Genomic DNA, 20,800 nt, shown 5'->3' on the forward strand with positions numbered 1-20,800 from the left:
CCTGAAAGTGTTTCTTCTGGTCCTGTGTGACTATGTTGTTTTAGTTTATGTTGTAATGCCATAAACTAGAAGTCATTATTATTTGAAATAAGATCTGATTTGAACTGATGAATTGTTCCGAGTGTCTCATGCAACTGTTTCATGAAAGACATGGTGATATACACTTTGACCATATGGCTAGATAACTTGCTCCATTTTAAACAGGATCTACCTCAATTTCCATTTATTTTTCACTGTTTATACTGAGGAAGTCCATAGGCTTGACTCTGTCAATATCCTTGAGGATTTTGAATCCTTGAATCATGTCCCCTAATAGTCTTCTCGGGTCAAGGACAAAAATAATTTTTTAGTCTCAGTATAGTTAATTTCTTTGAGCTCTGGACAAAACAGCAGTATACATTTCACATCATGGTGACCAAAACAGGACACGACATTGTAATAAGATCATACTAATGCATTTTGCAGTTTTAACATAACATATCTTGATGCCATACAAAGATTTTAGTAGTATCACTGTAATTATTTTGTAATCCTGAAATCTAAAGCGGAACTGTTAAATTAAATGTAAGATAATAAAAGCCTATTAAGGCCAAGCACCAATCCTATGAGAAACCAATTAATATTCCAAGCTTCTGTGAAATGCAACTAAGAAGTTATTATACCACATTATGTCCTAATACTGGTTCTCATCACTCATCTCACCATTAGGAGGACAAATGACTAACTCACTGTGGGTAGCACTATAATGGATGGTATGTAGGCTGGGATCTGGGCTGCTGCACCAGCCAAGTTGGTGAAGATGCACTTAATTCAGTGATTCATTAAAGACAGACAGGAGATACTGTCTGGTTCTGTCTGGGTTCCTGGAAAACAAAGGTCTTCCCTTAATTTTGTCTGTTGTTTGTCTTTTTCAAAGACAAATTATTTTAAATTGCAACAGGTGAGAAGTGAAAGAGCATCACTGTGCTTTTTTTTTTAAATTGCCTCTGTTATTTAAATCCTGCCACACTACCATTAGATTATGTGGTTTAGGAATTGTTACTGAATTATGCCTTTTACAGGAAATAAACCACAACATTATTCGTACTTAGTTTCTGTCCATGTTTCTATGCTGTAAATGTAATTTTAAGATTGTGTTTCTTGCCACAGATTTACTGGAAGAATATAATATCATAACTGGAGGGCTTCCTTAATATATAGTACTTTGCTACTGCAATGTGGGATCAAATTTATTTTGTAGTTTAAATCCTGAATCACTAACTGGCAATTCCCATTAGTTTTCAGGAAGTGATTTTGTTTTGTCTGCCCAGTTTTGCATCTCTTTACCCTGATTCCTCTTTCTCCATTCTGACCCCATTTTTTGTTCTTCTTTCTCTTCCTCTAGTTTAATTTCCCTACACTCCTGATGATGGCTCCACAGCCTACAGTTTTCACATATACTTATTCTTCAGCGTTGCGCCTTTAAAGTTCACCTACTGTATTTATTCCATTGATGCAACTCTCCTCTCTGACCTGGCTTTATCGTGTATTTGTTCATTTGCTTGTACTGTTTACCATGTAATAATGGAAGTAAAAAAAGACCTATTTAAACTATATCCTAAAAGGGAAGATGTTTTAAAGAATTCCTGGAATTTTGAAGTGATTCGGGCTCACAATATAAAGTATTAGTTTGCCACAACTGACCCAAACTACAGTGTAGTTAGGGTGCTGTGTATTTTATAGAAGGAGTCTTGAAGCATGCAAACTTTTGTGGGCCTTATAATATTGCCAGTAACCAGAGATAGTCGCAGCAAAGAGCTGATGAATGAACTGTTCATGTTCATAAATGAAATGCATATTAAATGCACAATCGGCAGTATTAAGAGGTTAAGAATGCCTTGGAAGGTGCCAACATTTTCAAAATAATTGCGGACTCGAAGATGATAATAGTTTCTTATTGTTGAGTTGGCATGATTCAGAAAATACTCATGTAGTTGTTTGGTCCTTCTGTGTTCCAGGAGAGGAACAGTAAACACCACTTCAGGCCAGTACAATATGCAATTGTTTGGACGTGTCCTAGTAAAGACATCAGGCTTTGATGCGTACCAGATTTACAGAATCTCAAATTCCCACCAGACAAGAGCAGTGCTATTGTCGACAGGGCTAATGTCTTTATTAGGTTTTGGAAAACTTAACATAACTGTTTAGGAAAATGTTGGAAAGTTTGGGTCTTCTGCAAAGTACATTATTTTACCAAAAAGTGAACATACTGTATACTGAACATACAGTACAGTGCATATTCGTTGAAATTAAAGATGTTTATAAGGAGTCCAGTAGGAGCCTGGCAATTATAGCCTAGATACGAAGTGTAATAAAAGTTAAATATCATGCTATCAATCAGCACTGGAGGCTGCAAGTGCTCACTGGCACAGTTTCAGTTTCTCTCTCACAACTGTATCCAAGGGCAAAGCTGACTTACATTTCTTTTCTCTTGATGGGGACACTCTGGGTATTTACAGCTCCACCTGGTGGACAAAGGAAAGAAATTTCAGAAAAAAGTTGTTTTGTTTTTCAATTGAGAAAACCTAAACATTTCAGTGAGTGTTTAGGTTAATGTTGCTTGTTTTGTTCAGGTTTTCATTTTATTTTGGGTTACAAGATTCTTTTCTTCCAAAAGCAGTCAGATTGTTTTTTTTTGTTTGGTATTGCAGGTTGAACCTATTTATTATTTATTTACCTGTGTGGTAATCTACAAGTTAATTCTATGTAACTTCACCAGGACACCTAAAATAGAAGCACCCGAGGTGCTGAGCCAAAATTAACAAGTGATAGTTTCAGTAATTGATAGTAAATAATTCTATGAACTGTATAGTATTATATCCAGGGTGTTGCAATACTGCTCGCAGGCTTTTCTTTGGTAAAACAGATATCATGAAAGGCCATATTAAACAATCTTTTAAAAAGGGTATATAAATATATATGACTGTTAAAGATATGGTTATTCTTCAGGTGACTTACTGTACCTGTCTAGCACTTAGCTTTACAATCAAGTCACATTTTCTTAGTCCAATTTTCAGCACAGGTGTTTAATTAGTACTTCTGACAGGATAAGTTATTTTAGCAAATATTATAACCACAACATTTCCTTAAGCATGTGAAGAAACACGTAATGTCTAAAAAGACGTTATTACATTTTCATGCCTAAGGCTATTTAGGAGTCTGGTAGCAATACCAAATACCCAGCAGTGCACAGTCTAGCATTTTGGGTATAATATCAGAGCACAATATACCATTATATTGATAGTTTACAAGGGACATACAGACTGAACATACCAAAAGCACAGTATACTGTAGTATATATAAGATAAGTTAACAAAAATGTTTTAAGTTGTTGTAGGAGGCATTTTCAGACATCCGCATTTATGAAGGAGGTAGGGTGCTCTTAGTCATAGTAGCTGCAGTAATTTCCACCTGTTATTTTGATAAATACCTTACATGAAATTCTAAATACAGCTGTGACATTGTCTTGGCAAAGCAATTCCTTGAGATGTCAAAGCAATTCCTCACCTCATTTTTCATGTGGGGGTAGGGCTAGAACTTTGACTATCTGTTATATTTACACATAGATGTATCTTTACATTCTGCCGTCTGGCTTGTTTTATGATATTGTATAAAAGAGTGGAATGATTAACGATGCACATCATGTAAAATTTGGGATATAAAATGTGGTAGAGTGTAACTTTTTTGTTTTTTTTTAGAAGTTACTTTTTGCAGTTTCTCACAGTTGTCCGTTCTCTCACTTGTCAACTTGTCTAGTTCATGTGGCAGGTCTGTGATGTGAAGTTGGGTATAGGGGTTACTGCTCTTGAAGACTGCTTGTACAACAATTGGCCTTTGTACTACAATCAGAAATGTATCCTGCTTTTCAATGGAAACCTATGTCTCTGGCTGAAGTTGCACTTTTCCAAGCTATCAAGTACTTCTAAAAACATGGCTTATTTTACTTGACATCGGAATACACAAACATGTATTTTTTTACATGTCTTGTGACAAACTAAACTTTAAAGTTTGGACACTCCTTCTCACCTGTGTTATGCCCTTCCTAGCTGCTCTGTCTGGTGTTCTCCTGTGCTTTATTGATCTGCTGCTCTCCCTCTCTCCCTCACCTAAAGAAGGCTTCACAGTGGAAGTGTTGTGTTTCTTTTTTTTAACCTTTCAGCATGGAATGAAATGTTACCTGTTCCTAAACTTTAAGGAGCTCTGTATTCACAACCCTGTGGTGATTAATTCCCTTAGGAAATTACAGGATTTCAACATTTAAGTATTTTGAATATAGGGCTCAAAGAATATCATACAGCATTATAATGCTGAGAAGAACTTGGTCATTCTATAGGTTAATGCAGAAAGATCATTCATATACAGTATGGAGGTTAAAGCACACATTACTGCCATTGGTTTTAGGAATATTTAATGCTTTACTGAATACAGCTTAAGGAACCAACCTTATCTGTTTCATCTATATGATTGAGGTATTATCTTTTCTTGTCACTCTCATTAGTGGATTTATCTAAAAGAGTCAATAAAACAGAAACTCGCTGACAAGACGGTCTGTGTGTTGAAGGTGGGATGAAGGTGATTTTGTATCCTTACAGGTCATTTCAAGGAGCGTTTTACGTTCGTTTCTAAACCCGTGGTTGGTACTGCAGTAATGCTCAGCTTCCACTCAGGAGTGAGGAGTGTTACTTTTATTAATATACTTGATTATTTTCTTACGGGGCAGAGGATCCGAAAGGTTGAGAAAATCAAGTACTTCATGATGCAGTCTAAACTTTTGATGAACCTTATTTTATATATATATATCCCCACCTATTTCTACGAAGAAAGTACGGTATATTCTGAAAATATTTTCCTATTGAAATGGAAGCGCGTATTTAAACCTAAAGCGCGATTGACTGAAAATCAAGAATTCTGAATACAGTATATTTTTTGTAAAGTAAAGAAAACACTATAAAATTGCTTACCTTTGTTAAAAATAAAGTATCTGGAGAACAGTAATACATGCAGTTTTAGCATAACAATATCTAGCTGAATATATTGTCGCCTAAGTGATTTTAGTGAATTTTCAGTTTTCTGCTCTTGACGATCAAGTGCAGAAATCGTATAAAAATGTCTCCTTAAGACAGACCTTTGGGTAGCTGCTCAGCCGGGACAGTAAATGGGCCAGTTCAGCAAGTCTTTCTTAATCTATTTGATGCTTCTTTTCAGGATTATGTTGTTATATGAACATGTATCAGACAAGGCTGCTATGCATTGATTTTGTCCACTACATCACAATAATACATTTTTATTAAAGGGGATAAAGACCCGCGGTCAACTCCTGAAACAAAAGATTGAACGTTAGGTAACAGCGACGGTGAGGGTGCAACACTTTATCTGAGTCTCTAGTAGAAGGACTCGAGGAGGTTACTCATGCATGTCAGCTTGTTGGATTTACACTTGGAGAAAGATAAAATAAAAACAGACCCCAGGAATCTCAAAAACTCTCAATGAGAAGAATCAAACCCCTGCTCCATTGGCATTTCACTGAAATATGTGGCTTGATCTGCACCTTCTAACGCACGCAGAACAATATCGAAGCCGGTATTTCCTTGTACATAAAAATCACATATAATGTATATTATGTGGGGGCATCATACAGTTGCGCTGGGTTCCTTTGGACTTGAAGAAATCCCCCTGTAAATCTATTGGTTGTGGTCTCGGCGCCTCTCTCCAATGCTCTAGTGATGAGGCTGCAGTTCTATTTGGGAAGTTGGCAGCTGAGGCACTTAGACTCTGGAATTATGAACAGAGCTGGTCAAACCTACACGTTGTTATAACATAAAGACAACTAAACATGGAGATCAAAGCTCACATTCTCGTAGCCTTCCTCGTCTCCCAGGTAAGCGCGAAAAACACCGCTTATTTCCGAAATCTATTTCCAGTCTAAGCAGCTTTTATCGTTATTTCAAAGGCATAATCTGCGTGTGGTGCAGGGACGTATATACAGCATGAGTTTGTCAAGCAGGTACTGAAGCATCGCGTACGACAAACGTGTGTTAAACGAAGGAGCTAAAATACTCATGCAGGAATTCCTGGTTTATTTTTTTTGTATTCCTTGATTGCGAAATAGTTAACCAAATGCCTTTAAAGTGACGACGGGTTACAAACACTGTGCACTGGTTGTGTTGCCAGTGTTTCGTAATTGCTGTTGATATCGATGTTATTTTTATTTAGGCAGAGGGTGTGAAAAATGTCAGGTTCGGGGTGCCGAAGCAGTCTGTACTAGTCCCGAAAAGAAGGAGATAATGTGTGGGCTATGTGCAAATCACGACTGAACCGTATTTCAAGCCCCATCTATATTCTGCTCAGCTCCAAGTTTAGATTTTACTTGGCTCTCTTTATTAAGTCTAAATCTGTGGGAAATTCACACTACACGACGTAAACACTAACAGACATTATTGCGCCTTTGATAAAGATACTTCCTTATCATTTATTAATGTAATGCTGCTATTTCTTCACCAGATAAGCTTCCTTTAAAATCTGAAACATATCCCATCAAAAATAACGGTAACTGGGAACACCTGCTGCCGTCAATCACACAGTAACTATTTATGTGCTGAAGAGGAGTGGTACTGATTTAGCCTAGGCTATGTTTCTTTTAGGCGATCTGTAGGTTTTCTAGACACTTACATTTATACCGTGCACGCATACAAGTGAAAGAAACTGGTACGGTACAATAATTGTACAAAATGTTATTTTTAAAATAAGCTTTTAGAAAAACACTGCCGGCGTATTCCGGACTACTGTACGCACAACAGGTGTCGTGATTAATATGAATTACCTTGATTAAAGACAGCCGTTCGTCTGTTAAACTAATAGCCAAAACACGTGTTCCTTATCGAGACGTGAGCTGTCTGGTGAGCTACTGTAGGTATACTTGAAGAAAACCTCAATCCTCTTAATTTGTGCACCAGGTGCAACATTACGGCGAGTGCGTCTCCTCACCATGGACTGTACAAGCGTCCACTGCTTTCCTTTGAAGGTGTGTAGGAATGGCTATTCAAACGTAAACGAAGAGCGACACACATCTGAGACATATCTGGATCATTCTTCTTAGATTGCCAAGCGGAATGATTCAGATTATGTACGGTATGTTGTAGTTTATAATAAATGCATTGCTCTATTTTCACTCGCAGGGCACTGCTCAGGTTTTGAGATGAAAGTTATCTTATAATGAGAGTCCCTACTAAGTAACCGCTCCTTCCCGACGGTCATTTCTTCTTGTTTTGATACGCAATCCATTTCCACCTGCTTGATATAAAATCGATTATGTTGTATTCAAAGCCGAAGTACAGTGCTGTTTGCCTTTTCTGTATTTCGTGCTTGTTGAATCTGTTATAGCGTGGGAGTTGCCGTCAGAGGTGACTTGGGTCATTGGATACAACATTACACTTACATTTAACCTGAGAAAATAAGGGTTTGTGATGCTCTGAATACTCGTTAGGACCGATCAACCAGATCTCCTTCTGAAGGTCCACGGCTAAAGTACAGTAGTTGTGCATTAATCTAATCTTGAGGGGAAAAAAACATCTTTTTTACCTTTGATGTTGGAGAATTGGAAATCATGTGGTGATTCTAAACGTGTTAACCTAAATTAATCGTTAGAAACTCATAATAATGACCCCCCTGCACACATGTACAGATGAATGATCATTTTAAAATAAATTTATGGAGGCATACCTGAGCTTCTACCTGTAGTCTCAGAAAGTAGCTATATATTTTCAACCGAACACGGTTATTGATTTGGGTTGGTACACACACGATTATTTACAACGTATGCTCGTATGTAAAGAGAAAACTGGAGCAAAATGACTCGATTTCACCGTAACCTTGATTTAAGCGGTGGCGGCGCCTGATTGCCATATTGGTAATCTAAACCGATTGGTACAGTAGTTTTATGCAAACGGGTTCATGCGCTTCACTTTCTGAATGGTGGGTCAGCACTCATACAGTAGGTTTCCTGAAGCAGCTGCGTTCTAGGATCAGTGATGTATTTTCCTGCAACTTGAGACAAATATGATCGTGCGGCAGACTCAGGCTGCCACAAAGCCGCAGGCTTTCCAATCCCTTTGCTGTAATAAACTTTAGCAATTGGAGTCAGACTTCATTCTGCTCTTGTTATGCATCAGAAGAAAAATGCTTTCAATGGAGAGATGGGTATTGACAGTTTTTGCGCAATCTTTTTGTTAATCTTTATTCTCGATAGGAATAAAGTTACTGTATATGATACGTGAGTCTGCCTGACCCGTTTTCTGCCTTTACTTTTCAGTTTTATATAGGCAAGTGTTTTTCCATGTGCAAAATGCATTATTTGGAGATAACTCTGTAACACGCCAGTAAAACCTGATGCACCTGCTGTGTCACATCTGCCAGCACCTTGATTTAAGTAATCTAAAAATAAACCCTTCTTCTTTTCCACTGATGATCACTTTGAACAAGAATCTTCTCTCTGCTGTCTTCTTATGATCCGATTAAATTTGTACTATATACGGTCAATCAAGTATTTTTTATGTTTTATAAATGTAGTGTGGATCCTTTTCTTTACTGAATGTACTGTATACTGTACCGATGCCACTGCTATCAACTGTGAGTCAGTGTAAGACAGCAGCAGCCACATTGGCCTTCAAGAATATGTGGATGTGTGGCACATGAGATCATTTCAAGGACAGAAAAGTAAAAGTTGTTCTTAAATGCTCTGTACTGTAAAAGAGCCTAGCAATTTCCTTTCTGGCTATCAGTGTTAAAAATATCTGTTGATTTGAACTTTTACACATTCTCAGAACGCATGTTGGTCATCAGAAACATTTTGAACGCTGGGTGTGAACAAGTTACTCCCATGGACCTCTGTAACAAAAAAAGTTTGTGCAGTTGCTGTGAAGTCATATCTATTCCTAACACGTTTAACAGGTGGAGCACGAAAGAGATCCGACAAAGGTCATGATTCACCAAACAAGGTCAAAGAAATTGTCAACGTCATCTGGGTTATTTTATTTCTGCTCAGAGTGTATTATACATGGTTTGAGTGGTTGAGCTGCTCCAGTGCTCGTGTACGTCTGACAAAAAGGCAAAAGTAGAGGTTAATGCCATGCAGAAAAATAGAATAAATAATTTTCCTTCACAGCCAAAACAGTGTTCTTTCTTTCTACTTTTCAGCATGGAATTAACCTCTGCTTCATCTGGTTTATTAGATATGTCATTATACATTGTGATTCGGTATATTTCTCACAGTTAAAGTATTTGCCTTGTTTCTGGGGTTCTTCAGCAAATACACCCCCCAAAAAAGCTGTTTCTGCCTGTGGATTTCCAAGGAAAGCAATACTGTGTGATGTTATTGCTGTGACCATTTCTCTGTCATCCAGCTTTGAAAAGTAGGTTCTGACCCTGGTACAGTTAATGCCAAGTAAGAGACTCACATAAAATACTTCACAGTACTGTATGACATGAAGAAAAGTATAATTAGGTTGAACTGAAGATCTTCTTTAAAGTAAAACTAAACAGATACTGAGATTTCAGTAGTTGTGCTGGGGTAATCTTCATTAGGCCTCAATTTATTCCTGTGTTGTAGCTCCCCATAGACAGTGCCAGAGACATGATACTTGTTAAGTTTGTGTAAAAGCTAGTTTTATGGTTTCACTGATTGTGTCAATGTAAATATAATCATATCATACACCAAATACAAATGCTTCTTCCATTATCATAAGTCTCTTCTGCACATTTTCATGAACTAAAGGCCTCACATAACAAATGCAGCTCATCATGAAAATGTTCCTTTTTATCTTTGAACTGCTTGCTTGTTCTACAAATCCCGGAATTTCCTGTTTTGTATTTTGTTGCCAATTGGAATGGTTTTCAGAAAAAAAAAACTTTTTTGTGGCTGCAAAACATGTTAAATGACAGCTGTGCTTTGTAAATGTAACCAGTTGTAAGTTTTTTTACCCTCCTTTGTTTAGTAACTGCCACTGACGTGTCTTCAGAGCTGTCAGTGAAAAATACTCGATAACCATTAAGGCCTTTCCTTACTGCGATATGTGGTGTGTTAATTAAATGAAGGGAAATTAAAGTATTTTCTTCGTTTTGACCTCATAATGGAATTAACTGACTGCCATCATGTGTAACACATTAAACCTGTTTGATTTGAATACCTGAATATTACATAGGAACATGCGGTGCAGGTACATAATTAAGTCAATACATTCAGTTCTATGCTTCAGTGTTTAAAATACAGTAGTTCTTTATTTTTATTCACACTTTTTCTCTGAATGCCTTCAATAACATAGAAGCAGTTTAAATTTTACATCAGAGTAGTAGGCCAAGACTCGAGCTTTTTGATGTCTTTATCACTAGTATTTGCACAGATCATCTGTCTGTCGGTTAATTGTCATTAAATCTTTGAAGCAGATCTGCAATCCTATCTCAAACATGGGACATGTTGTACTGTTAGCAGGGTTTCCCTGAAACATTAGTCTCAGCTCCTACACAAACCATTTAAAAGCCAACATGTCATCAGGAGCAAAAATCTGGGATGTGTTTATACTGGAACAAAATGTTTGCCGGAGGAGCAATGCCTTGCTTTGGAATTTTCAGATGCGCGATCTGGTACTAAAGAAATCCAGCTCCAAAATGTTGTTGTTTCAAGCTACCAACTTTTTTTTTACATAAACATTTTCTTTGGATGAACATTGGTGATAAGCCCTTGTGGTTATTAGTGCCGTTTAGCACTACAGTATGTGCTGCTCCCATGTTTTTGTCAGTCTCCGTCATCTAGTCTCGGTACTGTGGGACTTGAGTACGGCAGTGGAAATCAACTCAAGGCAATGGATTCAAATTCATTTGTAAATGTTGTCAACCACTTCAAAACTGTCATGCTCAAAGGCAGAGAGGATCATAAACCAAAGAGCTAGACAGAGTTGAACAGAGAAATTAACGATGTGATTAGTAAGTATAGCTGCAATAACAGTACAAATAGTTTTTATAGAGCAGTAAGAAGCTGTTTTCTTAAGTCCAAGGAATGTTTAATGCAATATGTGTTAAAATGGGCTTCTACAAAACCAATATTCCAGTTTGTAAGTTTAAATGCTTAAATGTCTGATACGATTAACACTAGTTCATTTGTCTTTTTTTTCAGAAACCGCACATCAAATCTCTCAACTTCTGATGAAACATCAAAGTTTTCATTACTCAGAAGTAAAGATAGACCTGTTGGCATTTGGCAGTTCTTTGTAATGTCAACTTTTCAGGGCCTTCAAAAGAAGAAAGATTCTTAGAAAAAGTGAAGGAGCATTTTTTAAACTAATTTCACTTCCTCATGAGATTATTTACCCACTGAAGGCACTTGATTAAAAACCAACCTATAACTTCTGAAGGATTTGTAAATGTGTGAAATTGACCCCTTTTATTGTTAAAGGTTACAGCCTTTTTTTAAATCCATGTATTCTTTTAATAGCTGTGATTTTAATAAGTCTCACGACTCATGTCAAAGATACACTGGGGGCGGGTGACATACTAAGGCCCAGAGGCTTTCTAGAGTTTTATGCAGATGACACAGACTTGATGCATCTTCATACTGAATTGCTTATATAGCACAATCATTCATGTATTAAGCAGGGGTTTTGTGAATATAAATGTGATGACTTAAGTACTTAACATGAAGATGCTCACTCTAGAATATGGGGAAGTGTTATAATTTCAGTGACTATTAAAGGAATTGTTTTATACAGCACTTTAAGATAAATATATATAAAGGGTAGAAACAGATCAAGCTATTTTTTCAGCCACTTATCTGTTCATGTTAGGTATTAGTGTTTGACAACAGCACAGCAGAAGGCTTTTAAAATGTTTTCTAAGCAGTTTTGCAGAATTTCTTCAATGCAGAATTTAATATTTTGATAACAACACCAAAAGATAACACGGGATTATTGTTATTTATGTTTGTTTTTTAAATAATGTTCACTTTTCTCAAAAGGCTTTTTCTGGTGAAAAGCTTTGTCAGGGTCCACAGTTTAATGCTGTTCATGATTTTTCCATCAGCGATAACCTCCTAAGGCAGATACCTCTCCTGCTGTGTTAGTAGTGCTTTCTTTTTTCACATGGGAAGTACTGAAAGAATACAGGTGTTGATCCTGTTTTATGTGTGATAGGAGTCTCTACAGACTACTACCTGTATATGTGTATACATTAAGTAGTTGGATTGATTGTCTCCATTCATAAGAGGTTTTCCTTGTGCTGCTCTGATTTGTTTGATAATGTCTCAGGTAGAGAAACAGAACTGCTTACCATCTGAACTGTTGTTTCCATTGTACCACCGAGGAAAGTCAACATTCGAGTGTTGTTGAGAGTTCACAAGTATGATGCGTTGAAAAATGTACTGAGAGAGATTTAAAGGAGGCAGAGAAAAAGAGACAACAGATGGTTACAGAGAACGTGATTGGAGATAAGCCATGGATTACAAATGGATGCATTTGTAACCCCTGCTTCGGTGTGCACTTTATTCATACTGCCCAGTGCTGTTGAAACACATGTTGGAAAATTGAATGGACAAGAGTGGGCTCAGTGAAGTCAGAAAAGCTTAGGAAATGGGCTTGTTCTGTTACACATCAAGGGACAAGGGAAGTCAGAGCAGCTTGCAGTTCACTTTGTTTTTCACCATGAAATGCCTTAATACAATTCCCTAATATTTAAGCGTCTTGTTGAACTCTGAAAAAATTTGTATGTAGATTTAAATAGTACTTTAAAACATTCTGCAGCTAAGGAAAGTCTACTGTCAGTCTTACAAATGCACGAGAGGTTTTTTGTTAACTTACTATTGCATTCTAAGAATTGAAAAAGGCAAGATCTCAGTATAAGAACAGAAGTATTCAGCAATAGTTTCTATAGGAATAGCCATTTATCAGTAGATAGATTTTCTGCTCAAGGTTAAACAGTTGGTGTTTACAAGTGTCCAAAGATAGGTGTAGATACACTGCAATATTCATGGTTCGTTTTATGAAGACCCTCTGTAATAACTCAACATTTTTTGCATCTTATTTTGTGAAGGTGTACCTCCATATCAGTGTAAATTGCTTACTTCTATTGTTATAGTTTTCTTCTTTCTTATACCGTTGATAAACCTTTGTGTGACTGAATTGAATTGTGAATCAGGAAAATGTGGCATCAATCACTGTCTCCATTCAAATCATAGCTGCAGTACCCCTTATAGCTTCCTAGATGGCGGCCTTATGCTAGCAATTCTATGGAGACCAGTCCTTGTACATGAATGCGAAGACAATATGCACTGAGGCGTGCAGTATGTGTGTCTCTTTGTATAGTTGTGTGCTAGACTTCAAGTTCATAGCTTGAGCAGATTGTAGATTAGGCTCTTGAACATAGTGCTTGATGGCACTAGTGGTTGGATATTCAGACAAATAAATTGTAAGTGCATAATATAGTTGCTGATAAAAAATGCTTCCAGTCAATTAAGATATGCTTCCAATTTGTTTCTATTCCTTGCAGGAACACAAGAGAGTCATTATCTTGGGTTTCAGCCTGAAAAAGACAGATTTCCTGGGTTTCCGTCTTGAAGGGATGGATGATAATGTGTTTACACTTTTGATACATCAGTTCACGGTTAACAAAACAAAAAGCCAGATGATTGTCAGCTCTAACCCAGAGAACACCAACACGAGGGAGTTATCTTATGTGATCATTGTGTTTCTTTCATTTTAAGAATTATTTTTATCCACACATGCAAGATGCTCAAAAGAAAAAGAAAACTGTTGTGACTATTAAATGCTCAGTATACTGTACAGTACAGTATACTGTTTCCAGCAGTGTAGCCTTCCGTTTTTGTTTACGGTATTGTGCAGGGGATCAAACATAGCCAGTATGATTTCTGAAAGTGCTATTGGCTGTGTTCAAATCTCATGTTAGTCATTAAGCAGATTTGCACAGTTATTTTAAGACAGCTTGAAGACATTATTTAGAAGAATGATAGACCGGTAAAGCTGTAAATATAATTATACACACATTAAACTATTCATCTCACAAACTGAAAGTCTTTTTTCTGATGCCTACTTGCTTTTGAACCATGTACAAAGAATGACATAGAAATCCTCACATCTCAGTGAAAAATCCTGCGTGAAGGCAGGGAGATTACTATGGAGTATTGTTTCTTTCTTTTGTGTGTGATGCTTGCTGTTTGTTGTGATACTACGCAACATGACAGGGCGCTTTGCCTTGGATCCATGACCTGTAGCAAGCAGGCAGTTTTCTCAAAAAGGTACCTCAGTGACCAATTAGACTGCCTGAGACCGATGCTACAGTGACCCCACCCATGAATGCTCAAGCCTCACATCAAGCTCTGAGAAGCAGAGTTTAATGTTGGCATCCCACTATCTAAAACCACATCGATCTGTTCTCCTCTCTCTGAACTTGTAGAGCTAAAGAAAAAGAAGAATGTTCCAGGTCAGATCTTTTTCAAATGGTACGTGGTAGAAAATGAAATATAGGTTGGATGAGAATGCATTTTAATTAAAATTATCTTCTTTCCCCCAGGTGGTTTTCAATCCCTTCTCTGTGAAATAAGTGAAACAAGAGAAAGGCTCCCCTTTTACCTTTTTCACCGAGAAAGTGTTTGTTTTTGCTCATTGCAGTTGGGTGAGAGTTACAAATTGCTTACTTTTTCCCGGTCAGTCTGAGCTCTATTGAAATACATGGGCTCAGCTCTAGCAGTATAGTAATATGCTGTAAGGGTATTTAAAATCCTCATTGCTTTTGACACAGTCAACGCAGTGTAAGATTTCTGAACCAACAGTAAATGTTTAGGCCCAAGGACACAATTTAAGAAGTACATTCGGAATTTAATTTTCACAAGCACTTCTTTACACCATGAGTGGTGGGGTCTGAATTTATGTGATAATAGTAACAAACTGAGCATGACTGGTCAAATGGGACATTTCGAACTCCTTACGTATTCTTAGGCATCTCTTTGCTGAGTTAACCAGATTTATCTTGTCCAGAATTGAGCCCATTTACGAGTATTGATTTGTATTAGTAATGGGCTTAAATTAAATCTTCAACCTGTCCATCCATGGCAGATTTCAATCTCTGTTTGTGATGAAGCATTTCCATTGTAATAAGAAGTAAGTAATAGGTTTATTCCATGCTGAAAAAAAAGAAGAGAGAAAAAACACAACGTTTCGGCCGTGGAGCCTTCTTCAGGTGTAGAAAGAAGTAGTCTGATTCAAAAATATGACAGTATTCCAGGTTTGTAATTTGTCCTCTGCCCTAATTTTAAAAAAGCATTTGATATTTGGGTCAACATAATAGTATACTTATTATCTTTAATTAAAATGTATGACTTTTTCCTAGTAATGATCTTGGACCATATTTGTTTGCAAATTAATTGACGTTTTTCTTCCAAAACAATTTTGCATGGAGCTACTGTTACTGTAAGCGGGAATGTACAGCCTGTGTGTGTTGTTATACTACAATTATGAGTCTTTTCTCATTTTCTATACTATACCAAGCAGCAGGTGAATGTGCTCAAGAATGTCTTAAATGTCTTATTCTTTAGTCTTATGTCCCATCCTTGATGTATTTTGGCTTTGCGAACTTGATTTAGCTGCAATAAAGACATAATTCACTCTTTAAAAGTTATGCAGACTAGGGTTATTGATATGCTGTTGAGCATCATTATCTTTTTAGAGACATTTTAACTAAACAGTCTCATTGGCTAATATCTTGACAGCAAGAATTAGAAATCTGTCGGTGTGTTGCAGATTTTTTATCCAGTTGTCATTAACGTTTATCCATAAAGGGCATGGTAGTTTACTGGCAAGGTAGCAATTAAGGTATTTATGGACATTGCCCTTCATCACTTTCCCTTTCAAATTAATTTAAAGCCACAGTTCCTCCAGGCACCTTACAAAGGTAAACACATCAGAGATACATAGAGATATAGAACATTGTCATTCCTTAAAATTAGAACATTAAGCTTTTAAAAACATCCTTTTTAAAAGCACTTTTTCAATGGATTCATTTTCTTCACCCCTATCAATCTACATGGATGTGTGACATCAACATAACAACATTACGAGGACCATTACAGACAGTGACTGTATGAAAACTTGGATAGAGAAGAGGTGGTCATTACTTTAATCTGAGCTGGTATAAAAGTAATTTGTCAGTTTTGAATAGATGACAGTACATTAAAAATGCAGTTACATGCTTAAACCTTTCAAGAACTTGATATCTGACTTTTCTGAACACTGACCTTGTTAGACCTTACTAGAGGTTAATTCCACAGAAATAAAAATGAACTGTGGAGCCTTCTTTAAGTGTGAGAAAAAGAGACCATTGTCCTCAAAAGGAGAAAGCAGGCTCACTACTGAGAAAAAATTCTTTAGTCATCTATCTGTAATGAGTTTCCAAGTTAGTCATCCTTCACTCTGACATGCGTGATGGCTAAGAGTGCCTCTATTGTGTCTACATGACAGCTCTCTGTTCAAACTGAGTACCTTTGTACCTAATGAAACTCACAAGTACAGCGTCATTACAGGATTGCATTGAAGTAATGGGCAATTCAAACACTAGAGGGTGCTTATACACACTGTGAAATTCAGTACTTGAAGCCAAACCTGAGTCTGCTAGAAAACTTTTCGCTTTACCCTGTAGTTCCTGTCATGGTCCTGGGGAGCTGGTAAGTCTAGTTACTTACTGTACCTAGTCACCTGACATCACCCATACTTAAAGACTGGGGGAATGCATTAAGGGACCTCTGGTCTTTAAGGACTGAAGGGCATTAATAATTTTCTTCCAAAAAAATCTCTGAATTGCTAAATTATCAAATTGCATGCTCAATTGATCACCGTTAGATTGTTCCAAGTCTTTACAAATTGCTGATTTAATGGTTATCCGTAAGAGCTGCGAGACTAGGGTTGGAGAGCGCTGATTTAGATGTGCATCTTGCTTAATCCAGATTTGGTACACCTCATTGTATGTGACGGTACAGGTAACCTGTGGTGAAATGGGGTTGGATTCAACAACTGTTACACTGTATCAGCTGGTTGACAGTTTTCCTAAATGCTGGGCTGAAGTGAATTAAACGAATGGAAACATGTAGTGTAGAGAGAGTTTTCTGTGCTCACGCCAGATCAGCATCCCTCCATTTTCTAAATGCTTTATCCCATACAGGGTCGCAGGGGAGCTGTAGCCTTACTCAGGTGCAAAGCAGGAGACACCCTGGATGGGGTGCCAGTCTGTTGCAGGGCACACACAGACACACAAGTCACACCAGGGCAACGTTTCCCAGAAGACAAATAACCTGAAAAGTATTTCTGAAAAGAGTGACTGCAGCACTCAGAGGAAACCCATGTGAACACAGGGAGAATATACAACTCCATGCAGGCAGCACCCCAGGAATTGAACCCAGGGCCCCAGTGCTGCAAAGGCAGCTACGCTGACCGCTGCACCACTATGCTGCCCCCAGGTCTTCGTGTTCTGGGTAAAATATGTTCCATAATGCAAGCTGGTCCTTTACAGTAATCTGTTCTGCCAGTACAAATAATAATGTGATCTTAACTACAAACCTAGTGGGTATCATTCTACTGGTAGACTGTGGTTCGCTGTGGAAAAATGAGGTTTCTGCGCTAATCAGGATGGGCCCATCAATTCCCTGTTATAATGTGGCTGATTCTTGTTCTGTACTGCAGTTGACAACTTGTTAGTGCCACTTTGTTTTACCTTTGAATTGTGAGACCATGGGATTTACTTGGAATGCCACTTGCAGTTTTCTGTTCACTTCTCAATTCATTAGCCCCTTATAAGGAAACTGTGAAAATATTTCACATTTTAATATACAGTATATTAATCTTTGTTTTGGAGCAGGACAGTGACACTGTGGTTGGCTCACAGCATGGGGGTCTGGGTTCAATTCTGGACCTGGAATCTCCTATCTGCATGGAGTTTGTATGTGCTTCCTGTGTTTACATGGGTTTCCTTCAGGCGCTCCAGTTCCTCCCATAGTCCAAAGCCAGAGGGTTGATTGGTTTCTGGGAGAATTGGCTCTGGTGTGAGCATGTGTGTGTCCAGGATGTATCCTGCCTTGCGCCCATCACTTCCTGGGATAGGCTTTGCCTCCCATGCAGCCCTGTATTGGATAAAGTGGTTAGAAAATAGATGGATTTTATACATAGAAACAAATGAATGAAATGATTTCTCGTGAATGATGATAAAATTATGTAAGGAAGCTATCTGGTAATTGGTATGAAAGATAAACAAATGAAGTACACTTGAGAAAAGAGCCCACGGTACTTGAATAAGATAAAAAGAAGATTGATATTAACAAGTAGTAATAATGTTACTTAGCTCTTTTTATAGATCTTAAAGCACTTTATAAGTACAAAAACAGTGGTATTATACAAACAAATAAAAGAGGGGATAAATGCAAAAAACTCAATTTGTACATACAAATCATTCTTTTATACCGTATATATAAATTAATACTCACTAATTTTCAGTCATGCAGTACATACAGTACAGTATGACATACTTGTATATAGTGGTCCAATGATGTACAGTATATTATTGTCTTGAAGAATGAAGTTATGTGCTGCATTAAGGTGAAGTGCATGCTTAGAATAAGCCTCTTGTAAAAGGTGGCATCTTGATCATGTATCATCATGTTCATGTCTTCAGTGTTGGTCCATCTGCTGGTTTGGAACCCAGCGACACTTAGAGTTACAGATTTTAACATGCGTATACAATGTAGTACTTAACCCGTCGTCTCCAGCAACTTTCAAAACTGAAAATGGCACAAAAACTGTAGTTATTAGCTCAGAAGAGAGCTAGATGAGAAGAGATTGATTAATTTGGGGCTGAACTGCAACATTCTGATGACACAGGGGTCACTGTTAAAAGCCTTCAAATTCAAAGCTGCTTTTTTGTTTACATGAAAAGTAAATTCTTTCTTTAACTTCCATAACTGGAATTGGAATGATTCTTGATCATATTGTCAATGAATTAAGAAATAAATGTGCAGAAACCAGATATGACTCTTGACTCTTGTTTTCAGTTTTTTCCTCAATGGATGTCCACCAAGTTTTGGTTTTGGAGTTGAGACTTAACCAGCTGGTTGAAAATTGGATTTCATCTGAGCAATATCCAGAGCCTGAGACCACGGCAGAAATTCAGTGCACTTTTACTATAGACCTTTCTTACATGTAGATGTTAATTTCACTCTGAAAAATAGAGCTAACTAAACAGCATATAGCCTCTAGAACCTGGGCCTCTGCCTCCTCCTTTACAGCCTACATGCTGACACAGCTCCCAACTTGAACCTCTGGGGGTTCAAGTATAAATTAAGCTTCTTATAAAGTATTGCAGAAGTGTACATTAAAGTATACAAGTATAAATTAAGCTTCAAGTATAAATTAAGCTTCATATATGTGCTGCTTTGATGGTCAGCACTGGCAACCAACGTGGATTACAGTACTCTTTATAAAATACATAATTAGGTCTTATTCTAAGTTTGATGGATCGTGCTTTAAAATTAGCAAAGGTTTCCAGGTCCTTAATTATTTTCACTTGTGGTTTCAATTTGTGCTTGTGCTTATATGCAGCTGCACTGCCTTTCTAGTAGTATTTGTAACCTGAGCTGGCAGTGCCTTTCAGAAAGGGCACATCTTACTGTTGGCAGTATTTATCTTCTTCAAGGTTTCTCATGCACACACAAAAGGCATTTAACTTTGAATAAATTATTCTTCCATTTTTTCTTCACCAATCATTGAGCGTGAGGTGTCTCCAGTAAGAATATTTTTTACTCATGATTGTCACTCCATAATGCCTTTCTGGAACATGAATTGTGGCCTAAAGATGCACAATGACAAGCTAATCTTTCATATGTTTTCTCTTGAGATTGCCTACAGTTATTGAGTAAAAAAAAAGAATAAAGTAATTTCATCGCAGGAGAGATGAATATTTACTTTAAATATGCACAGAGATTTATGATTGTGAGCTGTCCTTTAGACTACGGTTTGGTTGTTACTGTCTGCAGGAAGCCAAGTAATCATGAGACCTGCTAAACCTTCTTTAAGTTGATTGGGGTCATTACAGGCATTATCCAGAAATGGCAATAAGTCTTAGCCTCATTCTGAAGAGCTCATTGTTTTGGAATAGATCCAGGCAAACTACATAGGGAAAACGGTTTTCCAATTAGGGGACATTTAGGGCTCTGCTTGCTCAGATATTTGCTTTTTATTAGGTTTATGTTGTTACAGAGAAAAGGAAAAAAAGTCAGTTTATCCCATGCTAAGCCCTTAGAGAACTAAAGGTCTTCTGCTCTTGTTAGATAATGAGTGGTGTATAGTGATGCTAAATGCTTGAGTTTCTCATCTACATTTGAAGCTTTGAGTGTTTTATATCCATCTTGTGCTATTTTACAAAAGCTTCAGGATGCATCATTCAATGGAAGTATTTGGTAAACTTTAATAATATAAATGATTTTTACAGCAAATTGCTATTTTTAGCAATTAAATGCTTTCTTTCCAAAACTTACTGTGTGTTAAAGTTTAAGCTTTATAATTCTAGTACCTGCAATGTCTTAATTAAAGCATTTGACCATATAGCTTATTATAGAAAAACATGCACAACTCTATCTTTTAGAAGAAACTGAATTGAGGCAAATTAATCATGTTAGATCAAAATGGTTTTGTAATGTACAAGAAAAAACTTCAGAACTTCCCCATTA

At 37.2% G+C, this 20,800-nt stretch overlaps 1 protein-coding gene across 1 annotated transcript in view; it reads left to right on the forward strand.

Annotated features, from left to right (window-relative positions):
- The first annotated feature begins 5,757 nt into the window (after window positions 1-5,757).
- Window positions 5,758-20,800, forward strand: part of cdh13 (cadherin 13, H-cadherin (heart)) — a 413,334-nt gene continuing 398,291 nt past the window's right edge. The window contains exon 1 of the mRNA XM_088939282.1: window positions 5,758-5,917. Within this exon, the coding sequence (XP_088795408.1) occupies window positions 5,873-5,917 (45 nt within the window). The 5' untranslated portion in view covers window positions 5,758-5,872. The remainder of the gene's footprint in view (window positions 5,918-20,800) is intronic.

Source organism: Atractosteus spatula, chromosome 21 (genome assembly GCF_055471065.1).
Source record: "Atractosteus spatula isolate fAtrSpa1 chromosome 21, fAtrSpa1.hap1, whole genome shotgun sequence".
NCBI lineage: Eukaryota > Metazoa > Chordata > Actinopteri > Semionotiformes > Lepisosteidae > Atractosteus > Atractosteus spatula.